Source organism: Atractosteus spatula, chromosome 9, assembly GCF_055471065.1.
Source record: "Atractosteus spatula isolate fAtrSpa1 chromosome 9, fAtrSpa1.hap1, whole genome shotgun sequence".
NCBI lineage: Eukaryota > Metazoa > Chordata > Actinopteri > Semionotiformes > Lepisosteidae > Atractosteus > Atractosteus spatula.
In genome coordinates this window covers 42,098,519-42,121,048 of record NC_142714.1, presented here as the reverse complement: position 1 = coordinate 42,121,048, position 22,530 = coordinate 42,098,519, and the positions used below count along the sequence as shown (strand labels likewise).

The following is a 22,530-nucleotide window of genomic DNA, read 5'->3' as shown; positions in this document are numbered from 1 at the left end:
GCTCCAATTCAATTAAGATTTGCTTCTTCTTTGTGTAGCTTTCAGCAAAACAACCTCTCTGCCAAAGTGATGGCATGCTTTAAATATTCATTCTTTTTCTTAAGTCTATATCTGGCTCCAGAATAGCGCTGTTGGAAGGAGGCGGTACATGATAGTCCTCTTGGTGTCCCTCTGTCAACCTTTCCTGGCACATTTTCTGCTGTTTTCAGACAGGAGGAGCGCTGGGACCACATTTGGCCAGCTTTGAGTAGTGGAGTTCTACATCTTTAAAGGGAAAAAAAAGACTTTTTAAGATTGCCCATTTCTTCTAGTTTTGTAGTCTCATTTTTTGTAGTCTCGGTCATTTTTTAAACAAATGGCATTGCATATATTCAGAGATTAAAGACCAACCAGAGATTATCTACATATTATATATAAAATTATATAGTTCTTATATGTAAGATATATATGTCACTAGCATGGAGAAAAAAGCTTTGCATTGTAGGTTCCATGGATATTAGCAACTGATGATGAAGACGACAGTTTTGCACAATCACTGCTGCCTGAACTGGACTGCATTGATACCTATACATGTTCTGGTCCAGTCCGCCTGTTCCATTCACTTTGTCTTCTTATTTAATCATAGCTTCATCTCTGTGGTGTCTTCCTCTCTCTTGTTCCAGCTTGTGTCCTGTTTACACTATGAATTGCATTAGCAAATGTTCCCAAGCTCTTAAAATTATCTGGCTTCACCAAAGTTTCTGCAAAATATATATATAATCCAGAAGCAGATGAAGAGTTTTTCTGAAATTGATTTTTTTAGCAGTTTTTGGTTGTCAGAAAAAAAGTTGTTTTTGTTCATATATTGTACTTTTCACCAAATTAAAGCAGAAATCCTACTGAAAAGTTAACTATGGCTTTGAGTGATACCGATCCCTGTCCATATGACAAGTTGACAAGTTGCATGTCTTTCTAGAATGTAGCTGAGGATATTCTGAGTGGTTCAGCCACATGGAGTGCAGGTTGGGTCCTCCACTCCAGGCATTCCCAGTTTGAATCAGGGCTATGTTACCAGCCCACTGGGACTGCTGTGCAGGGTTGGGTGAGATTGAGCTCACCAATGTAATGTTGCACACTGTGCATCAGTGATGTCTGTTACCTGCCTGGCTTGTTTGAGCTTATAATGTTGTCCATGATCACTCCTCCAGTCAAGATAAATCCTCCCATAAGGGCGCTTTGTGAGCAATATCAGGTTGTGGAGCAAAGACAGCTCAGTCCTCAACTCCATTTGCTGGTTAAGTGGTTATACTGGTAAGCCAAGTTGGATGCTCTTGGAGATAGCACGTTTCTGCACGTTTGCCCAAATGCTCTCTTCTCCTTCCCTCCCGGCAGGTCAAAAAGAAAAGTCCTGGGCAGAAGGGAGCCTGCGGATTCCTTTGGCAGCAGGCAGAGTTTGGTGTCTCCGGTCAAGAACACCGTCCCCATGAGCGAGTACAAGAGTCTGTCTCTGAGCAGCATCAGCAGCACCCCGAGATCCAGCTCCAGGAATGAGAACTTCATGGCCCTGCTCCAGAAGAAAAGCAACAAGCCCAGTGCCAGCGCCCGCGTCTCTGCCATGGAGCTCCTGAAGAGCACCAACCCTCTGGCCCGGCGGGTCACCGAGTTTTCTCAGTCTGAAGCCGAACAGACCAGCAACGCCAAGCCACTTCCAGACCACTGATAGCTCCCAGGCCGGTTACACAGAGCAAGGATGTGATGTTCAGGAGCCCTGCGGCACATCTTCTCTTCTGCTACACTTTGGATGGTTCCAGCAAACGAGGCATATTGGCTCAACACAGGTTGAAATCCTGTTTTTAATCTGCTCCCTTCTTGCTCTGAGAGGCTAGAGACCTGCACTATTAGATATCTGTGTGCATGACTCTGAGTACGGCAATCTGACTCCATGTGTGCGATTCCCTTGAAATCGTGGAACAGTTTCATTATTCTCAGCCAGACTCCCCTTCACTTACTGCAAATAAGTATAGCGCATTACTAGGACCATCAAGGACATCAAGGAAATAGGTGCTTTGATGGCAGACGAGAAAAGAGTAAATTCGTGTTTCTCTACCAACATTTCATTGGAAGAGTGATTTTTGAAAACCCACCTTGGAAAGATCTAACACATGCAGGATATTGAGATCAATTTGAAAAAACAAAACAAAGAAAGCGGTTGATGAATGCTATCGAAGAGTGAAACTCAAAATAATAATACATAGACAACTCAAACTCGGCAAATAGGACCTAATGCCCCACAGATTTGAAAAAAGGCACTTTCAACAAATGCATGGTTCATTATACAAAGCATTTTTATTAAAATTACAGTTAATGTTGAATTTGTATTTGATTTATCTTGTAAATATAGAAATGTGTATATATATATCTATCTTTGAAGATCTTTGTTTAGTAAAAGAGAAGCTTTTATATCAAAGTGTGACAAGGCTTGCTTAAATAGTGTATCTGATGATAGTGAATTCACACTATCTTGGGATCAAAGAAAATTATTACAAATGGCAATGCAAACAGCTCAGATGGTTAGAACGGAATGCCACACTGCCTATATCAACATATATATATATACTTATAGAAAATATCCCACAAAATTGAAGGGTCATTAAGTTATAGATATGCCTGTGTGCTCATTTCTCAGTACTATTTGAACCTTGTGTTGGCCAAAGTGTAATGTGCACACATCAAAGCCAGATTGTTAGCGTGTTGTCAAGCTTGTCCTTTTTTTTTTAATTTGCAAACCTTATACAAGGGCTGAATGTGTTTTTGCACACTTGGATGACCCTTTCATTTTTGGGTTTTTTTTGACATGGCGTACTTTTTCAGAAGTGAGCAAAAATTCAGGGAGAAGGGTTAAGCCTGTCCGTTAGATTGCGAGGTGGCCATGGCGACGGATCCCTTTCTACAGCCCCTCCTCTGGTCTTTTCCGAAACGCAAGTCACAGACTGGCCCAGCCCCTGCCATCCACCAGTACGTTCTATTTCCAGGTGTGCACTGAGCCTCTGTGGATCTCCTCTTACCTTGAGAGACAAGTACGACTGTTCGAAAGGGGGAACAACTACTGAACAGTTCCTTTTTTTTACTGTAACATTTGTCTTCAAATTGCAAAACTTTTGGCTTCACCATCACAAACCCTTAAGAGCTTAAGTCTTCAGTTCCCTTTCATGCTGAAACCAGGATCCTGCGTCTGGAAAAATGTGTGAGAACAAAAGCAATCCCTCAGGCAGAGGGTTCTTTGTCGAAATGTAAATCCAAGGAACAGTAATAATTGAACTTCCATTAAATCTTTCCTTTAAAGCAGGTACAGCACAGTAGCAGTGGACAAAGAGGACTCCAAACAGAATAACTGGGTCATTTCCGCACACCTTTCCCTTCACGAGAACAGCTATAAGCTCGATGGCATTCACTGGGTTTCTAGACTGCAGCAGAAACTCCTGGTGCTATTAGGTCTGGACACCATCTTGAAGACTTTGACCAACACCGAAAAGAATCTTTGACTTGTGATCTCTCTCGACCTTGTCACAGCAGACGATGCTGGATTTTAAACACAACAACAAGTCTTTCAGGTATCCAGCGACGGAAACACTGAGGTGACACTTGTTTTTAAATATTTAGCGAATGAAACAAAAAAAAGTGTTTGTTTGCCTTGAACTCAGGCATTAGTGCCTCTGTGTTTTTTTAAATGCCTTGGTATTGCACTTCCTTAGCAGTATACCGTGATTTTTTAAAATTCTGTTTACTATTATTCTGATTGTACCTATTCTTCAGTGTGCTCCATCTGTGTTTTAATCCCTTGTGAAAGGAAATTCCTTCTGACAGAAGAAAGAGAAGCTTAGATGCAGAGTAAAAAAAAAAGAGCTCCAAGGATTATGCACTTCAGAATGGCTAGATCTCTTAAAATGTGGAACTTCTGCCTCTTGATGATGGGAAATTTAACCATAATCATTTCACATGGCATTTCTGTAGTTTCCCCCAAGTTGAATCACAACACACGTTCACTCTGTGGTGCTACACCTTAAGATACTCGTCTGTGGTTCACAGCACTTTTCTTTAATGAAATTTATCAAGTTTAGCTACACAAGTTCCACATGAGTTTAGCATTGCCGGTCCTTTCAGGAAGGATACTGAATTACCATTCCAAAGATTTCCACGCAGTCTTTAAAGGAGACACACTCCCTTCACTTTTATAGCTCATGAAGTTGTTTGAGCCTTTTATGCTTGAGGTCTTCAAGTCTGGCCCTTTCATCTTCACACACAGAAAGCTGAAGCTTCTGTTGGTACAGTATGTGTAACACAGGGAACCTCATTGTTCCCCTCCTCTGAAAAGGACAAATTGCCTGACATTCATAATAAGTAATTGCTGGATAGTTTGGCATTTTGTGTTGCTCAAAGGTAGAATTCCAGAAATCTGAAATGGTAACGATCTAGCAACAGATGACCAAAGTATGGAAAAGCAATTTCTTAAAAAAAACAATCGGTTTTGGAAAATGACCCAGAGTGGACTTGCGAAGTTTGAGAAGTTGGAGCATGCCACCAAGAGCCATCCTGTCAGTCTTAAAATAGCCAAGGTTCCCTCGAGTCAGAGGAACCTCTTTTTACAGCAGCTCAATCTTAACAGATTGGTTCCCTTGCACAACTGGAATGGTTCCGAAATTGAACTTTGACGGCTGTGCTCTGCCGATCCTTCTTTTTTTTTGCCAGCAGTTGGCAGCTGTGGAAGAAGACACTGTATAATTCTGTCAACAGGTCCCAGTTGATGTGCCAGCTCCAGATCTTTCTTGTAAGATGCAAAGACTGCATTGGAGCCAGTGTATCCTAGCTTTAAACAGATTTCAATGACTCTGGTGGAGACTGTCCCCTACTTGATATCTTTGTTTTGTGACAGAGCTACAGGCCTTATTTTGCCTTTCAGGTGTGTCACCCTTCTTCCTTTTGCTTTCCATTGTACTACTCACAGTACTCACATCTTTTAAAGCTTTCCTTTATTCCCTGTGAAAACTGGTTCCAGTTAGAAATGACCCCATAGTCAGACCCCGGAAGCACCAATTTATTCACCGTGTCACAGTGAGCATTGAGAGGAGTAATCCATTGTACTGATGAGGTTATCAGTAAAAAGCCAGAGGATCCTACAGCAGGAGACCTCTGAAAACATGAGTGCTAACAGAAAGGTGCACTACCGTTTCCGTGAAGTTTGAGGGATGACCAAAACGAAGCTTTAAAAATACTCCCGCGGGTTTCATGTGTCCTAAATCTCAACAACAGAAAGTGGGATTTTTTTTTTCTTATAGGAAAGAAATAATTAAAATTATTCCACCAGTATTAAATGCAGCTGTGATTCTGTAAACAGCTACTTCTTGTCTATGTGATGAAATATCATTTAAATAAATTATTTTTATTGCTTAACACCTGGTCAGTGGTGTTTTTTTTCATCTTTAGAGCGATATTAGAATATGAGATCTAATCTCTTATATGCTTGAAGTTTGTGTTGATGAACTTTTGTCAGGTCGGTAAGATACAATAATGCACTACAGAACACGCAAGGATGAGGCAGAAGTTCACTGTTCATTTCAAAAGTACTATATGGGCAGATTTTGATTCATTAAGATTTCTTCTAGCTTTAATTCCTTTATTGGTTTGATTTTTCATATTTATCTAAAGGTTTGTGTCCAAATGTTTTTTGGGGAAGTTTTCTTAATACATAAACATTGGACAAATACAACATTGGACAATACAACAGCATAAAAGTGAATCTCGCAGAAAAGGAAAAAGTGAGACCCTTAGCTAATTAAAGTCTATCCAGAAGATACAGCTTTTGCAATACAAAAATTGTGATAAATGATATCTTGATAGCAAAGACCTTGCAGCTCCCTCAGTTCAGCCACTTTGAACCTTTGAAAAATACCCTTAAATATCGGAAAACACTTTTCAGCTTAAATTGACTTTAACCTGCTACCTCTCTTCACGGAACGCGAGAAGTACAAGCAGCTACTCTGAAATTGGTACAGTATAGAACAGAACCATTTGTTAACAAAAAAGAACAGCTGTTGCCCTCTTGTGGCAGAAAACAGAAAAGGGGAAATGGTTCTCCACAACACAAAGCTGAAGGTTTTTATGGTGTAGGCCAATGAACTGGACAGTATGGCAGAAATAAAACATTTTTGATTAAGTCACTTTCAGTGAGCGGATTGTTAGGCCATTTCAAAAAAGAAAAACCCTGTAATGCATTTATGCAACACTAAGGAAATATTTTGCACAGGCGTAAATGTTGTGGGACTTAAATGTTGTCGGGCCCTTCCAGATGATGCCGGTCCCATTCCTGTATTAATCCTTTCTTCTTACCTGGTGTTCAAGGGTCAAAGGCTGCTGGTACTCCAGAGTAATTGCACTTTTCTTCAGCGCAAAGGTCTAGCAGCAAGCATTCCATCTCCACTTTCCCTGCACTTGTTTTTTTCTTACTTAATTTCAGATTTATTTCTGCAATTAATTTCTACAAAGATTTCAGTGCAGTGATTTGTAAGTTTTGGTTTTCTAAAATGTGGGAGTTACAGAGATCCTGTTTATCACTATTTTTTGTTATTCATGCTCCTTTTATTACATGCAATGTTAAAAATACTTCATCTTTGTCAAATGTTTGCCTCCTGTTCTTGTTACTTATTATGGGTTTTTCAAAGCTGGTTGATTAACGTTTTCTAGCTATATCATTCATGTTATGTTCTAAGTTGTAAAATAAAGTTGTGATGGAAGCCGATGATAGTAGTACAGTACATGTGCAAATCGTGATCTGGAAAGGCCCATTTCCAAGGTCCCGCAAAAAGCTAATGCCGGCCCTGCAGGTAATATTTAGTCAAGTTATTTAGTTTAGTTGCACTATTTGTTCAAAGGGCGCACCTCTCCCTTTTATAAACGGTAACGCTCCTAGAGACGGAACACTACAGTATTCCAAATCAGCTTTTACATCATATTTTTCGAGCACTAATATGCTTTTATCTTAATCTAGATGTTTCAAGAATGTCAACAACATTGCAAAGGTAATCTCTACTAATTACAACGGCGATTATTACGTAATTATAGCCTTAAGCGCATGAATTCTCTAAAACAGTTTTTTTTGTTCTTCTTGATAAAATTATTTTCCTGACGCCCTCAACCAGAGCGATTTTCATTCAGACATCACTACAGTACTGAACAGAAGAAATGGACATTGCGCAAAAACTACAAAGGAAGTTTTACGAATGGACAGACGACTTGATTGCCCGTTCCATAACACTACATTTAAAGACGTTTGGCTTTTCTCCTTACGCACAACTTGTCACCAAGAAAAAAAAAGGCATGTCGTTTTGGCACATTTTAGATACCGGTTTTCTCGTCAATATGCGTCAATATATCTCGTCTATTGACTGAGTTCGTGAAATTCAAAATAATATGCCCGGCAGTGAAACCTCTCCCCTCGGGAACCTTACTATTCGAAGAAAACAGGCTGTAGAAACATTGAGTTTTGGAGTGAAAACTCTTTTTTCTCTCTAAACTAATAACTGACCATGTACTGTAAATACTGTGAATTGTTGTGTCTTTGGCCATTATATCTAGAGCCATTTTTGAAGAGTGAAGTTTTATAAATTCTAATATTACAATGTTTTTTTGCCGATTTAGGGATTCCAGCAGAAATTAGATACCACCCCCATTGTAGCATAGCATTTAGATTAAGACACTTTACACGTGTTATGAATAAATATAATTCCTTAACAATGCCCTCTTGTGCATTTAATCTCAACGTTGGTATATTATGCAACCTAATTTGTAAGCTGAAATTGCAATTACGTGGTTTGTTGGGAAGATGGAGTATAGCCAGGGTGGAAAAAGGTGTCACTATAATCTATCGACCATCTTTTCTTGGACTTGGTTGCCTTCTGCTATTCCTCCTTAGATGTGCAGTGTAGCCAGTTCTATAGGTGCTGAGCAGTAAGGTATGTTAAGTTAGGTCCGTGCTACTGTTTTCTGCAGAGCCAGTGTAAGCTAACTGTTTCCTGTGTTTTGCCTTCACTTTGTGTTGCTTTCCTATAGAAACCCTTCTTTTGATTGCCATATCTTTCATTATTGAGGCCCGAGGCTGTTGCAGTATATAGTCAATTGTTCCATATGATAAATATACGTTCCTGTTTCTGGTTATTATGGAGACTGGTATCCTGTCTTTCCTCATTAACCCTGCAGTTTAAAAATGTCATGCTTTCCTGGGGCAAGTGCTTGTCTGTGTTCTGCTGCCAGCAGCACATTTCCGGTTTCTGACAGGGCAGGCAGCTGAGGGTCGCCAAGTTGGTCAGATATCTGTGGCTCGCTACACAGGAAGCCTGTCTGCTGGTACAATGTTCTTCTCCCAGATTCTGGAGTGCAGTAGCCATCACCACCACCACCACAGCCTACCAGCGGAGAGAAAACACAAGGAGATATCTGGGGCTCCTTGACTCTTGCAGTGTTTTCCTGTTCAAAGTCACAGGAACTTAGCAAACGTCCAAAATTAGAAATTTGTAGAGCCAGTGGATGCTGCCTGAAGATTTTGTATTTATGGACACGCAGTTTCATTATGTGGTAAGTATGAAGAGGTATTCCCAGCTAGTTGGATAGTCACAGGAAATAGTGGAAGGGGAGATCTGTATGTTGAATTCTATAAAGAACAACCTGCACTTCTTGTTGCTAAGGTTGTGGTGATTCTCTGAAGTAAGCGGTAAGACTTATTAATGGTCAGTTAATGGCTATTCTTAGAGTTTAAGCAGCTGAATAAACATGTGCACCGTTATTTCTTGTGCTAACTAGATTTCTGGATCACGTGACTGAAAATGGTGTGGTGCTGTTTAGAAGTTTTATGTGAGTGCCATTTTTTCATGACTGTGTTCTTAATTCTTAATGCTTAAACTGAATATTGATGCAGTTGGAAATCATGCTGCTTCTTGTCCAGGATGTGTGCTTGGCTTTAATCAGTCGTATTTTGCTTTTGCAGTCGAAGAACAATTTGATTTCATGTTTCATGAAATAAACATTTTGCTGGTGCATACTGTAGGAGTATGTTGCCCTGTCATGGACTGGAGTCCTGTCCAGGGTGTATCCTTCCTTGCGCCTGTTGCTTGTTAGGATAGGCTCTGGCTCCCCCATGACCTTGTATTAAATAAAGAGGTTTAGAAAATGGATGGATAGGAGTGTACATTGTAAATCATATTTATAAATGGTGAATTTCTGAATGCCATCAGTACTTGGTATAGCAGCTCAACGCATTAAATGAAATATGTTGTTTTGAAAAGGCACTGGTTCTTGGTATTGTTTCATAGTCTAGTCTGCAAAGTGGTTACTGTATGTATAGAAAGGAACAGCCTTATTTTATCCAATACAATCGCATGAGTAGAGTAAGCAGTCTGAAGAAATGTTAATGAATCTGTTTTGCTGAATTTTTTAATTGGACCCTTTGTCACGGAAATCACCCAAGTTCTCAGATCAAGTGGGACATTATGTAAATGACATTGGGAGCCTGTTTGGCACTCTCAGTTTACAATTTCTGATATATCCATACACAGATGCTGCCCAGATGTAATGTGAACCCAGGATTACTTCCAAGTGCAGCTTTTTAAAACATGCCTGTTGTGTGATGTTAGTGTGAATTTGTCAGAGCACTGGGTGACAAAACTTGTCTTTTAATCACAATAATCATTTTCGTGTACTGTGCGCTTTTATAAATCAGTTCTAAACATTTGTAAAGTATTTATCCATTAGAGGAGTGCATCCGATGAAAATGTCCAATGCCAACATATTTGAGAGGTGCTAAATAGAGTCTTGTAAAAAAGGCTATGTCAAAATGTAAAGTGACACAGCTATCTTATGTTTATTTTGAATATAAATAATTTATCTCAGGTTTCAACATTCCAGGTACCAAAATCAGAACTTTCAGGTGGCATCATCCAATGAAAGTTGGTCAAATGTGTCATTTTAGAAAGCAAGTCTCATTCCTGCTCCTGGTCCTCTTGATAAATGGAGAAATCAGCAGCTATAATTATCTTAACTTTACAACCTCTTTGCCTCCTAAAGTAAATGGACTCAGAGAGCTGGGAAACAACAGAGAAAAATTTGCATCAAAAGAGTTTTGTCTGTTCTTGAGTGTTTCATTCATCATGTTGAAATCAACAGGTTTCAATACAAGAAAAACGGAGAAAATCCTGTTTTTAGCAGATAATGAAAACATAACCGAGACCCATATCTACAGTGTATTAAATTGATAGAAAGCCCAGCAGCCACATTCACAAAACAAATATAGGTATTCGGAATCTACCACTCTCTTTTTTGTCTGGTCTTATCAGTGTCACAAGCTGGGCATGCAATCTGAGTCTTTGCAAAATGCTGAAAAAAAGTATTTAAAAAGCCCGGGAACAAAGCTGGGGCTGACACAGTGGTTAGCATTGCTGCCTTGCAGCTCTGGATTCAATTCCTGTGGTGCTATCTGCATGGAGTTTGTATGTACTCATGCCTCACAATATTAGGGCTTTGGGTTCAATCCCCAGAACACTATTAGCATAGTGTTTGTATGTTCTTCTTGTGTTCGTGTGGGTTTCCTCCAGGTGCTCTGGTTTTCACCCATAGTCCAGAGACACGCTATTAATTGATGTCTGGGAAATTTGGCCCTGGTGTGAGTGTATGTGTTTGTGTCTGTGTCCATTCCTCTGATGGAATGGCGTCCCATCAAGGTTGCGCTCAGTGCTTCGTAGGATAAGCTCCAGGCCACTGTGACCCTGAATTGCACTGGTGGTTATCGACAGTTATGTGATGATGTGAGGAACAGACCTGGAACCCGAAAAAGTAAAGCAGAACTTATGGGAAGGCTGGTAGTGTACTTGGTAGAGGGAGAACGCAAGGCTGTGGTGGGGCAATGGTCCTTACATGAGTTACTGTAAGTATGACCAATGGTGTCTAAAGCCAGTATCTACAGTTCCACAGAAATGCATGCAGAAGTCCTGTGGACCTGTGTTGGGACTCCACCTTAAGAGTCTGCTGCCACTGTTGTATGTACATGTGAGCCATATCTCAAAGCCATATCTCCTGCCCAGCCTTGAGCATCTGATCTGCAGAGCTCAAAGGAGTATCAGAAGATTGTCCCCAACTGGGGGAACCTGAAGACTCTTCAGAAGCCAGGACAGTGATGTTTCTGCATTGTGCTCCTTATATACCAAGATATACCTGCATATATAATTCTTTACATCATGTCGCACTTGCAAGGTACAGAAATCTGTATTAGTCTGATCAGGAATCTGTAAGAGGGGCTGGAGATTCTTGCAAAGCTGTGGGCACCCTCAACTCTATGACAGAGCATGTGGCCCTAAAGCAGACTATAAGCAAAAAAGACATTCCCACCACAGTAATTAGTAGAAAACTGCAAATCCTAAGCTCATTTAGAGACCACTCTAACCTTAACAGAATTAATATTGTATTATGCTTTTCTCTTTCTGGATGTAGGCAGATGTTGTCAGGCTTTCTATGGGTTAACCTGACCCTTCTCTGGAGTGCATCACTGTACAGAGCACTATATCTGAACCATGCTGAGCCCTGTATCTGAACCCAGTCAACAGCAGATTTCTTGGGTTGAAACAGAAATATAACAAGTATATAGCAAATGCTGTGTAATTAAAGTTAGAGATAATACGAGTGCTGAAATCAGTATACAGACTCCGGCAAGAAAAAACACAACTTGTACAGCTGGCCAAACTGTCATTCAATCACTTGGTGAAAGATGGTAAAACAATTTGCACACAAATCGTTTCAGATCATCTTTACTCATCCATTAATATTTCACAGTCGGATTTTCCATTTTAATGTTAAATGTGTTACAGAAGAGGCTGGCCTGGCTCCTGGGTCCTGGGACAGTTGTGTGAGGACTTTGCCTGTGGCTCTTCTGCCAGCTCCCAGAGACATGCTGGCTGGGATAACCAGTGTCTCCAGAGTGTGTTCCACATTGAATCCTATGGTCCCAGGGGCTGCTGTGCAAGTTATGACTTTCTGATAATTAATGGAAGGATATTGAAGGAGATCCTTATTTATCATAATGTTATAGTGCCTGTGGCAGGATTTAGTAAGCAACAGAGGGTACTAGCTTGACCAGGGTCCTCCATGGGATGCATCCAAGGCAGCATGGGTACAAAGTGGGGCCACCCTGATATAGCGCCCTATCATGTGAACTAGGTTCCATTTTTATGTGAGACATTTATTTCTTCATTTATCCTACATTTTCTAAAGATTACAGGTGGTGTTTCAAATGTCACTTCTAAAGGGTGTCTAGTTACACATGAGGCTTTTGAAATAGTCTGGGCTGCCCAGACGAGATTAGAAGGATGAATAATACAGAACAGTAAAAGAGAAATGAAAGGAGAATGTGGAAAAAATAAAACCAGGCACATTTCTCATCCAAATCTCATCACTCATTACCCATGTGGTATGTAGAGATGTTTATGTTCTAATTTAAGTTGGACATAGCCTTGCAAATTAGCAAAGATTTTCAGTTTCCACAGCAACTTGCTAAGTGTGTTGCCAGCCATGATGGCTGCACCGTTTTAAAATAGTCATGCTAGTTAAAGTACGTCACTTAAGGTTTATTCTGAATTATTGCTTCTCTTCCTTTTAAAGAGTGTTTATTCTGCTTGATTTACAGACCCTGCAAACTCTCTCCCCAGAAGTGCATAATTTCCTGTTATAAAATCTATAATAATCACACAGAAAATCCACAACACTGGGCTGGGCTGATTGTTTCCATAAGAAGAAAAAAAAACATTTCCTGAAAACTGTTTTATTATGCTCTTTTCTTTATCAGTAGTATTCAAGTCATAGTTGTTTTTAGAAAGCTCTGTTTACCCATAAAACCTTGACTCATCTGGTAATGACAAATTTTAGAATGTTGTAATTCTGCAACAGTTGGAAGAATTGTCTAGCCTTCACTTTGAGAAATCTGAGTGAAGCTCAGCTGTAAGATGCCAGAAACGTTTTGCATTAGGAGAATTAGCCAATTGTTTCATAGCAAAGCTGGATATCAGTGCTATCAGGGCTTTGTGAAATCATATAGTGAAGAGAGAGGAGGTTCACATTTTTTTTTAAATTAGAAATGACAAGAGAGAAGCTATGAGGCATGGTTTGAAGGAGTCTGATTTTGAATTTTGTTGTGTTAAGTCGTACTTGAGTTTTGACAATGTTTATAATATGGTATCAACTTTTATTGTTTTGTTAAATTCATGTACACAGGTCTGTGGTGAGCCTCACCTGTTTGCCCGGATTGTATAAACCAGCTGTATAAACAGCTTTGTTGTGGATATTAACATGATGATACCTCAGGAGTAGTTGAAATCTGGTGGGTCGAGAATGTCCTGTTTAGAAAATTGCGGCATTTTCGACAAATGCTTGTATAAAGATCATCTTCCTGTGCCTGATCACTGGGGGATTTGGGGAAAACAGGGAGCAATACTAAGGTCTAGAGAACATAAATAAAATGACAGAAGTCAGAATCTGATCTCTTCAATTCCGTCAGACCTTTCCTCTTTGAAAGCAAAAGCTATGTTAAGGTTGTCCTCTGTGGTGACAACCGGTAATGTCCAATGACACTTGTTGGACAAGTTGACACTTTTTTAGTCTTGTAAAGACTAAAAATGACTGAGCCGAGCAGAAGAACATCAGAATATACTGTATTTAGTCATCACAGCTGGAGTCAAAAGTAAATTACGTAAAATGGCTCCAGGTATTGCATCAACAGCTTTGATACCGATACTATCCTTTACTTTACTTTTTTTTCCCTGAGAACATTTTACAGATTGAGATTTCCATGTCTGACTCAATCTCACCCAGGCTGGACCCCTACTGCCTTGCCTCTTTGAGAATCCTGGTCTGGTGACACAAGTCTGAATCAAACCTGCACTTCCTAATCTGTAGGGTTCAGCCTGCAATGTGAACAGACTATTTCACAGGCTGAGTCACTGGGGATCTTGGCTAGGACAAGGCTAGGAATTTATCTCCATGCAAACAAAATCAATTTCTAATCTGCCTCAGCACTGAATGTTCTGTCAGAGGTGTGTAGGATGCAGGATAGATTATTTTGCTTAGCAATTTCCTACGAACACTTTCTTAATGAATGTACCGTATTGTCGTGTCTAGAACCTTTTGAAAATATTGATGCACTTTGGGGACTCTAATCTCGAAAATACTGCAGTGCCTTACTGGTCTGGGATTACCCCAGTTTCTAATCTGACTGTTTCATGGCAGCAGTCATGGCATGTGCACTGAAATTTAGCGAGCAGCCCAGGATAAAGTTTTCTTATTTCTGTTGATTTCTAAACAGGGGTTTCTATAGACATCTCAGAATCGAAGCTGCTGCTTTGTCTTCTGTTCGAATTCTTTAATGACTGATGCAAAGATGTTATGTCCGACAATAAATTAAAAATTGCATTCCCTCAATTCCACCTGAAATGGACTAAATTATAATTTATCATTTTAAAAGGAAAAGTGCCTTCATTATATATATTTACTTTAATAATTTTCTATATATGATTATATATTACATATTTTCTATATAATTTTCTATATATAGATTATTTTGATTAGCAGTTTCCTAAGAAAACTTTCATAAGGAATGTACCATGTTGTCAAGTCTCGAACCTTTTGAAAATGTTGACGCACTTTATGCACAAAATCATTTTCTAATCTGCAAGGACCCAGGAGCCCTCTGGAAGGAATCAGAGCAAGCTACATCACTTGCCCCTACCTGGGACTGAACCCGGGACCTTCCGGTCAGGAGCTACTGTAGTATTGAATAGTAATACTAAAATAATACAATAATAAATTAATAGTTCCTTGCATTTACAGCAAAAGGATTCACCTCCTGCCAATAATATCAACTTTTGTATATCATAAGTAATGTATATATTGTTTTCAAAGGACCTTTTTTTTCAGAATTGTAATAACCAAACTGTATATGTGAAGGAGGATAGAGGTCAGCAAAACCTTCAAATGAGATATACGAAGTAAAATTTAGTGATTGCAGATGGATTCATTCCTCTATGTCTAGTACTATTTAGAAGCACCCCTGGCTGTAGTCGACTGCTGTCAAAATTTTTTAGACACTTTTCCGAAGTGGGATGGTGTAATTGTGCCACCACTGGCAACATTGCTCCAGTTCGGACAGGTGGGGATCATCGAACAACTGCAATTGACAGGACTCGCAGTACATTTTTGGTTAAAGTCAAGTCAGGACTTACTGTAGACTTTTCTTCAAGCACTGGAATGGCTGCCTATTTCCTGTGTGAGAGGAGCCCTGGCTGCCTGCAGAGAGTCTGGCTTTGCTTCATTTGCAGAATGAAGCAACACCCTCAGCTCTTCCAAGGAAATGGGAGGGATCTGAACTTTGTTCATGCTGCTACCTTGAGGCACTGCATTAGTTGCTTTGCAAAGGTGCTTTCACTTCAGAAGCAGAGGTGAGCTCTCTCATCCGCTACAATGGACTTTTCCAGTTCTCTCAATGAGATGCTCTGGCATTCCTTCAAAATTCACTCGTCTTTAACAGTAAGTGTTGCCACCTTCCGCGTTACTGTGTCGGTGGGGTTTTTATATTGATATGCTGGTTTCTTTAGTGTGAGATGTGAAAACAAGAAATAACTGATATAAAACGGTTCCTGTGTCAAGAACTGAAAAGTCATACATGTTACAGTAGTAAGAATAATGCAGAATGCCACAATCCCTGCTTGCTTTGAAATAATCAGTTCTTCATGGCTGTCGATAATGTACTAAACAGAGGCATTGATACAGATTGAAAGAAACGCCAATTTGTATCATGAAGATAATGTCATTTGTAATTTACTTAATAAGTGAGTTTGTAATAAACTAATTGGTATGATGGATATTTTTATTGGCATCAAGACATTTTTATTAACCTTTTGCATTGAAATTTTAACAAGTGATTGCTAAATTAGTCTTCTATATGGCCAAATGAAACTGTGAAATTTGAAAATGATTCACTCTCTAATGAGAAATGTAGCCACCTCTCTACTAAATCACATTTTGGCAGTTTTTCTCGGCTGTGCATATCAAAATCTCCCAGCTTAATTGCTCCAATTTTTTTTTGCCACCACCCTGAATTCAAGTGGTATTTAATTATGCGAAACGGGAATTGCTTAGTTCTTACCGAAACTGTTTAATTTGGTATTAACATCTAAGGTATGTCAGCTGGCAGTGCTCAGAAAGGGTTTTATGGCAGTCAGCACTCCTGCCTCACCACTCTTGGACCCAGCTTCTGGTCTAGGGCACCTGCCAGGGTGGAGCCTGCATGGTCATTCCCCTTTTGCATCAGTTCCTTCCCACCTCTCAAAGCCATGCTGACTACATTAATGGGTGTCACCAAATAGTGTGTGTGTTCTGCGACGGGTTCAGTCTCACCCTGTGCCCTGCGATGGGCTGGCATCCTGTCCAGGGTTCAGTCTCACCCTGTTCCCTGTGATGGGCTGGTGTACTGTCTGGGGAGCAGTCCTCTGCATAAATGGCTTTTGTCCAGTGGTACTTTATGCTAATCCTTAACCCTTTGAAAGTCCCTGCTTTTAAAGTCCAATGCTTACATGCTTACAGAATCAGAGGGGTTTCCTAACGTGAATTTCAGGACTGCTCAGTACAGTATGGTTTTATTTCTCTCGCTCTCGTCTAGAACAAATCACAATAACTCAGATTACAGGTTTGATTAAAATATCTTCAGTACTAGAATATAAAGTGTACATTGACAGTAATTTTATACGGCTCTCAATATACATCACTTATATAGATCATGGATATATATATTGTACGTGTGTTACAAACCTCCCATTCTCATTATCAGGCCTATTCCTGGATAAATTCTGTACCTTTGTTCTGGGAATTGAAGGAACCTATACCTAATCAGGCACATTAAATATCTGTCAACATGTACAAGCTCATGGAGGGATTATAATCTGACTGGTATCATTCTGTTTTTTACTGTGGAATTTTCTCCCTGAAGGTCCCAGTGGAAGGCTAAGATATCATAAAATGGGTCTGTCTGTGCTGAAAACATTTTCCCCCTTCTTTATTTTTTCTGTGTGCCTTCACTTTTTCACCCAGAGAAAACCTGTTTGGTCAGGTGATGTGGATTGCAGGTGTTTTAAGCAATGGAATGACCTCAGCACTGCATGAAACATTCATACATTCCCAACTTATCTATAGCAGCCAATGGGAATTCCCATAGATCTTTCCCTGACAGGCAATGCATGGTTAACCTTAGGGTATTTCCCGATCTCAATACTGATCTGGAAACTGGTAGAGCAGGTGGGACATCACCTCATCAAAACGTGATCCTGAAAGTTGGGCTGAACCTAGTGCCAGACGTGTCAGGTCCTGTTTTGAGCCCCATCTACTGCTCCTAGGAATTTCAACATGATTATTCATCCTAGAATAACCTTGGAAGAGGTTTGTGATATCCTTTCTAAACAGGCTTGTAGTGAAGGTTGTCTTTTGTCCTCCTCCCTCTAGCAATGATGAAGATGTTTTTCCATTTTCAGCATTTCTTTTGTGGCTTTCCTGTAATATTTCAAATGAATGCACTTTGGATGTTGTTGCTTGTATAAGGCATGATACAGTATGTGACAGGCACAGGCTATGCAGTTATCTTTTGTTATGTACTTGGTACACCTCTGTTCCTTCACAACAGAGAAACCAGATAGTCTCAGACTGTTCCATCTCGTTATTTCAGACATGGGCTGAGCCTTCGCCTGTCGTTTCAGAATTTGAACCAGACCACAATGAATTTTAAAAAAAAAGGTAACACAAAGCACATGACTTCTCAGTTGCTAGATTTTGGCTCAGGTCGATCAGTGTGAGCCTGTCAATCAGCCATCTAAGTAGCTGATACCCATGATGAAACAGGAAAGTACCTCTGAAACAGAAAACAGACATACAGTACACCCTGCACTGGCCCAGAAAAGCAGCTGAAGTATTCATGAAGTTCCTTTAATGTTGATATACGTAGCATAAACTGCATTCTTATCATCAGGACTGATCTCTCTATTTGTAAATCGTTCCCTGTTCCAGATTCTCTTTTATTAATGACTGTGTTTAGAAAGCCATTGTGGAAATACTTTTAAAGCACTAAGTAATTATTATTAGTTTGCCATTTACCTGTATTACTTCCCTGCATGTTGACTCAAGCTGCCCATTCTTACATAGTTCAACACTGCTCTCTATAATGTGCCTTTATCAAACCTGTTGAGATGATGCTCGGCTTACAAAGTAACTCAATAACAGTTCTTCTAGATTAGTTTTGGAGAATCACTAAAAGCCCATTTCAGTCCTTAATTTTCACTGCCATTTTCTTCCAGTTATTACATCCCATCGTATGAATTAAATCATTCCTTCATTTAGCCAACTACAGCCCCTGGAGAAAGAGTGACATTTTTGCACTGGACATGGAATTTGCATTCAGTGTTAAGATTTAAATATTTACATGCCATTTATGGCAACCCAGCAGTCTATGCAAGCTGTGTCTTATAGATAGATAGATACTTTATTGATCCCGTGAGGGAAATTGCAGTGCAACAGCAGCTTAACACAGACAACACAGCAATAGTGTAACAAATGATACAATAATAATAATACAATACAATCAGTACAGTGAGAAGTGCACTAAGAAGAGTTACTCACAGTCCAGAACACACAAAGAACAAACCAGTACACAAAAAAGTCATATTGCACAATATAAATATAAATGTATTGCACAGGTCCCTGGCATATATTGCACAAAAACGGTTGTAAAAGGGAAAAAGAAAAAGAACAGATGTATCAATTTACTGTTCAGTCCAGAAACAGGTCACTGTCAATGTTGCCTCTGCCCAGACGCAAGGTGGATGCGTTGTATAGGCTTATGGCAGAAGGTAAGAAGCCAGTCTTATAAAAGGCAGTCAGAAATGCCTGAGCCTCAGAGGTGAGGGAATGAGAAGGATGGCATCTCTCTTCTGGGCTGTCCGGAGTAATTCCTAGGAAATTAGTTTCAAATCCACACTGAACTTTCATTAGCTTGCACCAAGGTGGTTTTAGATGCACAAGTACTGGAAGGATGAAAAACAGAACCTGTTGTGGTTCTGAATGTTGGAGCTGAGAGCTGCTGCTGATCAGATTCTAAACATGAAGCCAGGAAGGATGAAAGTTTCACAGCTGTTTGCAGCAGTAACCTTTAAATGGGTTTCCTGGTCAAAATAATGATTGACCAGGCACGTGTGCTGCGTGTGGATGATTTATCCACGAGGGAAGCAGTGGCTTCTCGTTCTGGGAGCCGAAATAAAACCTGATGAAAGCACTTCAAGAAGTATTTACTGTAACATGCTTTTGCCAGCCTCTGCTTGCACTCTGGCACCAATTATGTTGTGTGCCCCTTGAACAATAAACTCAGCTACCATTCCAGAGGTTATCAGCAATGTTCACAAACTGCGTTTAGTTTAAAGAGGGAGATGTCTGCTCGTGTTTTGCAAAGGTCCTCTATGAAACAGGTCTGCCTACTTCAGTATGAATTGATGAGGAGGCGCTGTCTGAAAGGCAGTGATTTCATATTCTTATCCCTGGTGACGATATTCACCATATTCACACCCGTCCCTAGTCTGGGTGACCTTACTCTGTACGTGCCAGCCTGCTTCCCCATTGTGTTCTGAAGTGTGCCTTTTTACTTTACACCAGCAGTTTTGCTTGTGACACCCAGTCCTTCCTTTTACTAATACATTTTCCTTCCAATATGCATATAACTAGAACAGTTCTGGCCAGCTGTTCTCTTTACGTTTGTCTCTGTTTCTTCACTCTATGGTCCTGGACCACTGTTTGGGTGCAAACCCTGAGCTCACAGCAGAGGGCATCGGTGTCAACTTTTATTCTGGGTAGCAGTCTCCTTGCCTGCAGCCTAAATTCAGCTGTACTGTAACTCAGTAGTGTTTAGATAGGCATCTAAATGACCATCTCTTCACACGCAGTATTAAGCATGGTTTTCTGCTAGGAACGGTAAGAGAGTCAATGAAACCGGAGTGTATGAAAATCACCTCTTTTCAAGAGAGCAAAACTATCCAGCTGTCCTAATATACCTCTGAAACCCATAAAACAGTACTGTATATCATAGCCTTCTGCATGAATGCCTCATTCAGGTACTGTTTGATGCACCAAAACTCAGCCAACAGGTGCACCAGCAGATGGATTTGTTTGTGCCTCCTCTGGCCTGTGCTTTGTGTTATATCCCTCTGGCATTTCTCGTTATATATGAAAGGGCTCTGTCTATTGTGCTGTAACATTACAGTTCTAAAATACTGATCGCAATATACAACACATTAATAAAGCAAGAATTGTTCATTTTGATTATGGTTTGAAAGAAATATGTCCAATATTTAAAACGTATTTACTGGTAATGTTTACAATGTGATATTGTAACTTCTTTTCCCACATGTTTTCATAAATATATGTTTATAAATGAACATAACCTGAAATATGGTGTAGATTAGAAGGGAACTTACTTGTAGGTTGACTACATTAGTGTTAGGTTTTGTTCAACTACAGAAACGATGGTAACAGAAGCCGAATTCTTCCAATTTAACACAATGTTGTAGAACAGAAGTCCTTTATCGGTAAAGACCAGATATATGATCAAAATATGTTTGTACTGCCTAACCTACGAAAGCAGCATTGTATTCAAGTTCCCAGAATCTGTGATTCATTGCTACACACAGTGCTCAGATTGTCGGAGTATGCCTTTTTTGTTGTCTAAAGTTACAACAATACGCCTACTTTGCAACTTTGTTACAAGCCCCTCGGGTTGTTCTGGGCAGATCTTGATCACACTCTTCATGGCAGGGATACAAAATCCAGTCTTGTGTTGTCTCTCACGTAAATATGCCAAAAAAAATAATCGGGTTCCTGGTACTCCTTTACAGTAACCTGTTAACAGGAACGACACTGGAGGCTGCCAGGGAATACGACAGGTAACCATGATCTAAACAGATCCCGATGAACTGATTTCTTGATTCCGTCTCTTCATGGGAGTTTGTCAAATACAGTTAAAGTGTTCCTCCCAGAACCAACCCTTAACAAAATGTATTTGAAAATCTGTTCCCCCCCTCCACAGACAAAAGTTTTGATGAATGTTGTTTGTTTATAAATTGTTACATTTATTTCATGATAATATGGTGATGGGTGCAGAACAATGGGGAGGATTCGTTGCTGTCATGAATCTTATGATTTACTTTCAAGGATATGGCATTTCCTCAGCTTGAGGAGTCTCCCATCGACGTCTGGAGAAAGACTTGCTCTCGTGAGTTTCATTCACGTGTGTTTTTATAGAATAGGATGGGGGGTCCCAGCCCTGGTCCTGAGGGAACACTGTGACTGCTGGTTTTTGTTCCAGCTGAACTCAAAATTAGCCCAGTGCTAATGGGTGACTCTAATGAATACTTTTGCATGTTCCAATTTTTCATTAATTTGTTTCCGTTCTCGATGATAAATTTGTAAAAAAATCCCTTCTTCGTGTTTACTGTTTCCAACTGCTTCCAACTGCTTCGGTACTTTAAGCAGCCTCTCTTTTAGTTTCTGATGATTGTCTCTAATTCAGTGGGATCAAGCTATGATGAATTTACACAGTTGGGAAAACCACTTTTTCAGACATGTTCACAAGAATACAAAGATCCTTTTGACTGCAGAACCTCAGAAAATGATGCAAGGTTGATGTTAATTACCAGTCCCATTTAACCTTTTTAAGAACTGAGATCACATTTTAAAAATTTTAAAAACTCAGCTGGAGCAAAAACCAGAAGGCAAAGTGTTCCTTCAGGAGCGAGCCTGGAAAACTCTGAGAGGGTGGAGTTTTGGCAGAGTGGCCATGTCATGTATCTCCAACCCTGATCCTCTCCAGAAGGGATGGGGCTATGACCCTCACCCCAGCTATATTTCCAGGGGAAGAACTCAGGTCCAACCACCAGGGGGCTCAATCAAAAAAGACATTGGTTTAAGTCTGTCCATGCATTTCAGGCCACAGCTACGCAGATGAGAGTAACAAATGGTGGAGTAAGTCTCTCTTCCCTTGCTGTCTTTGCCCTTGTCTCCATGCTTGAACCGTTTTCAAAGATCAGAAATAGGAAGTAAATGACAAGAAAGGAGACCATCCTATTCAACATGTTTGCTTGTTAGTATGATGCTAGGATTTACCTCAGTAATAATATAATAAGGAACAAGTAATAGGTTTATTCCATGCTGAAAAGAGAAGAAAGAACACAATGTTCCGGCCGTGGAGCCTTCTTCAGGTGTGGTCTTTCTTTCTTCTCTTTTCAGCATGGAATAAACCTATTACTTGTTCCTTTGCAGCCTACGCATGCTGACGCAGCTACCCACCTGAATAATATTATAAAATATGGGAACCATAGTTATATGAGAAAGGGGTGAGAAAAGGGTATTGGGGTAAGGGTAATGATGTCAGCATTGAAACAT

At 40.0% G+C, this 22,530-nt stretch overlaps 1 protein-coding gene across 2 annotated transcripts in view; it reads left to right on the top strand.

The window, feature by feature from the left end:
• The window catches only part of nhsl2 (NHS-like 2), a 100,291-nt gene extending 94,868 nt beyond the window's left edge, over positions 1-5,423 (top strand). For both annotated transcript variants that reach the window (XM_088925148.1, XM_088925147.1), the window contains one exon: positions 1,372-5,423. In XM_088925148.1, the coding sequence (XP_088781274.1) occupies positions 1,372-1,699 (328 nt within the window). In that variant the 3' untranslated portion in view covers positions 1,700-5,423. The remainder of the gene's footprint in view (positions 1-1,371) is intronic.
• The last annotated feature ends 17,107 nt before the right edge of the window (positions 5,424-22,530 follow it).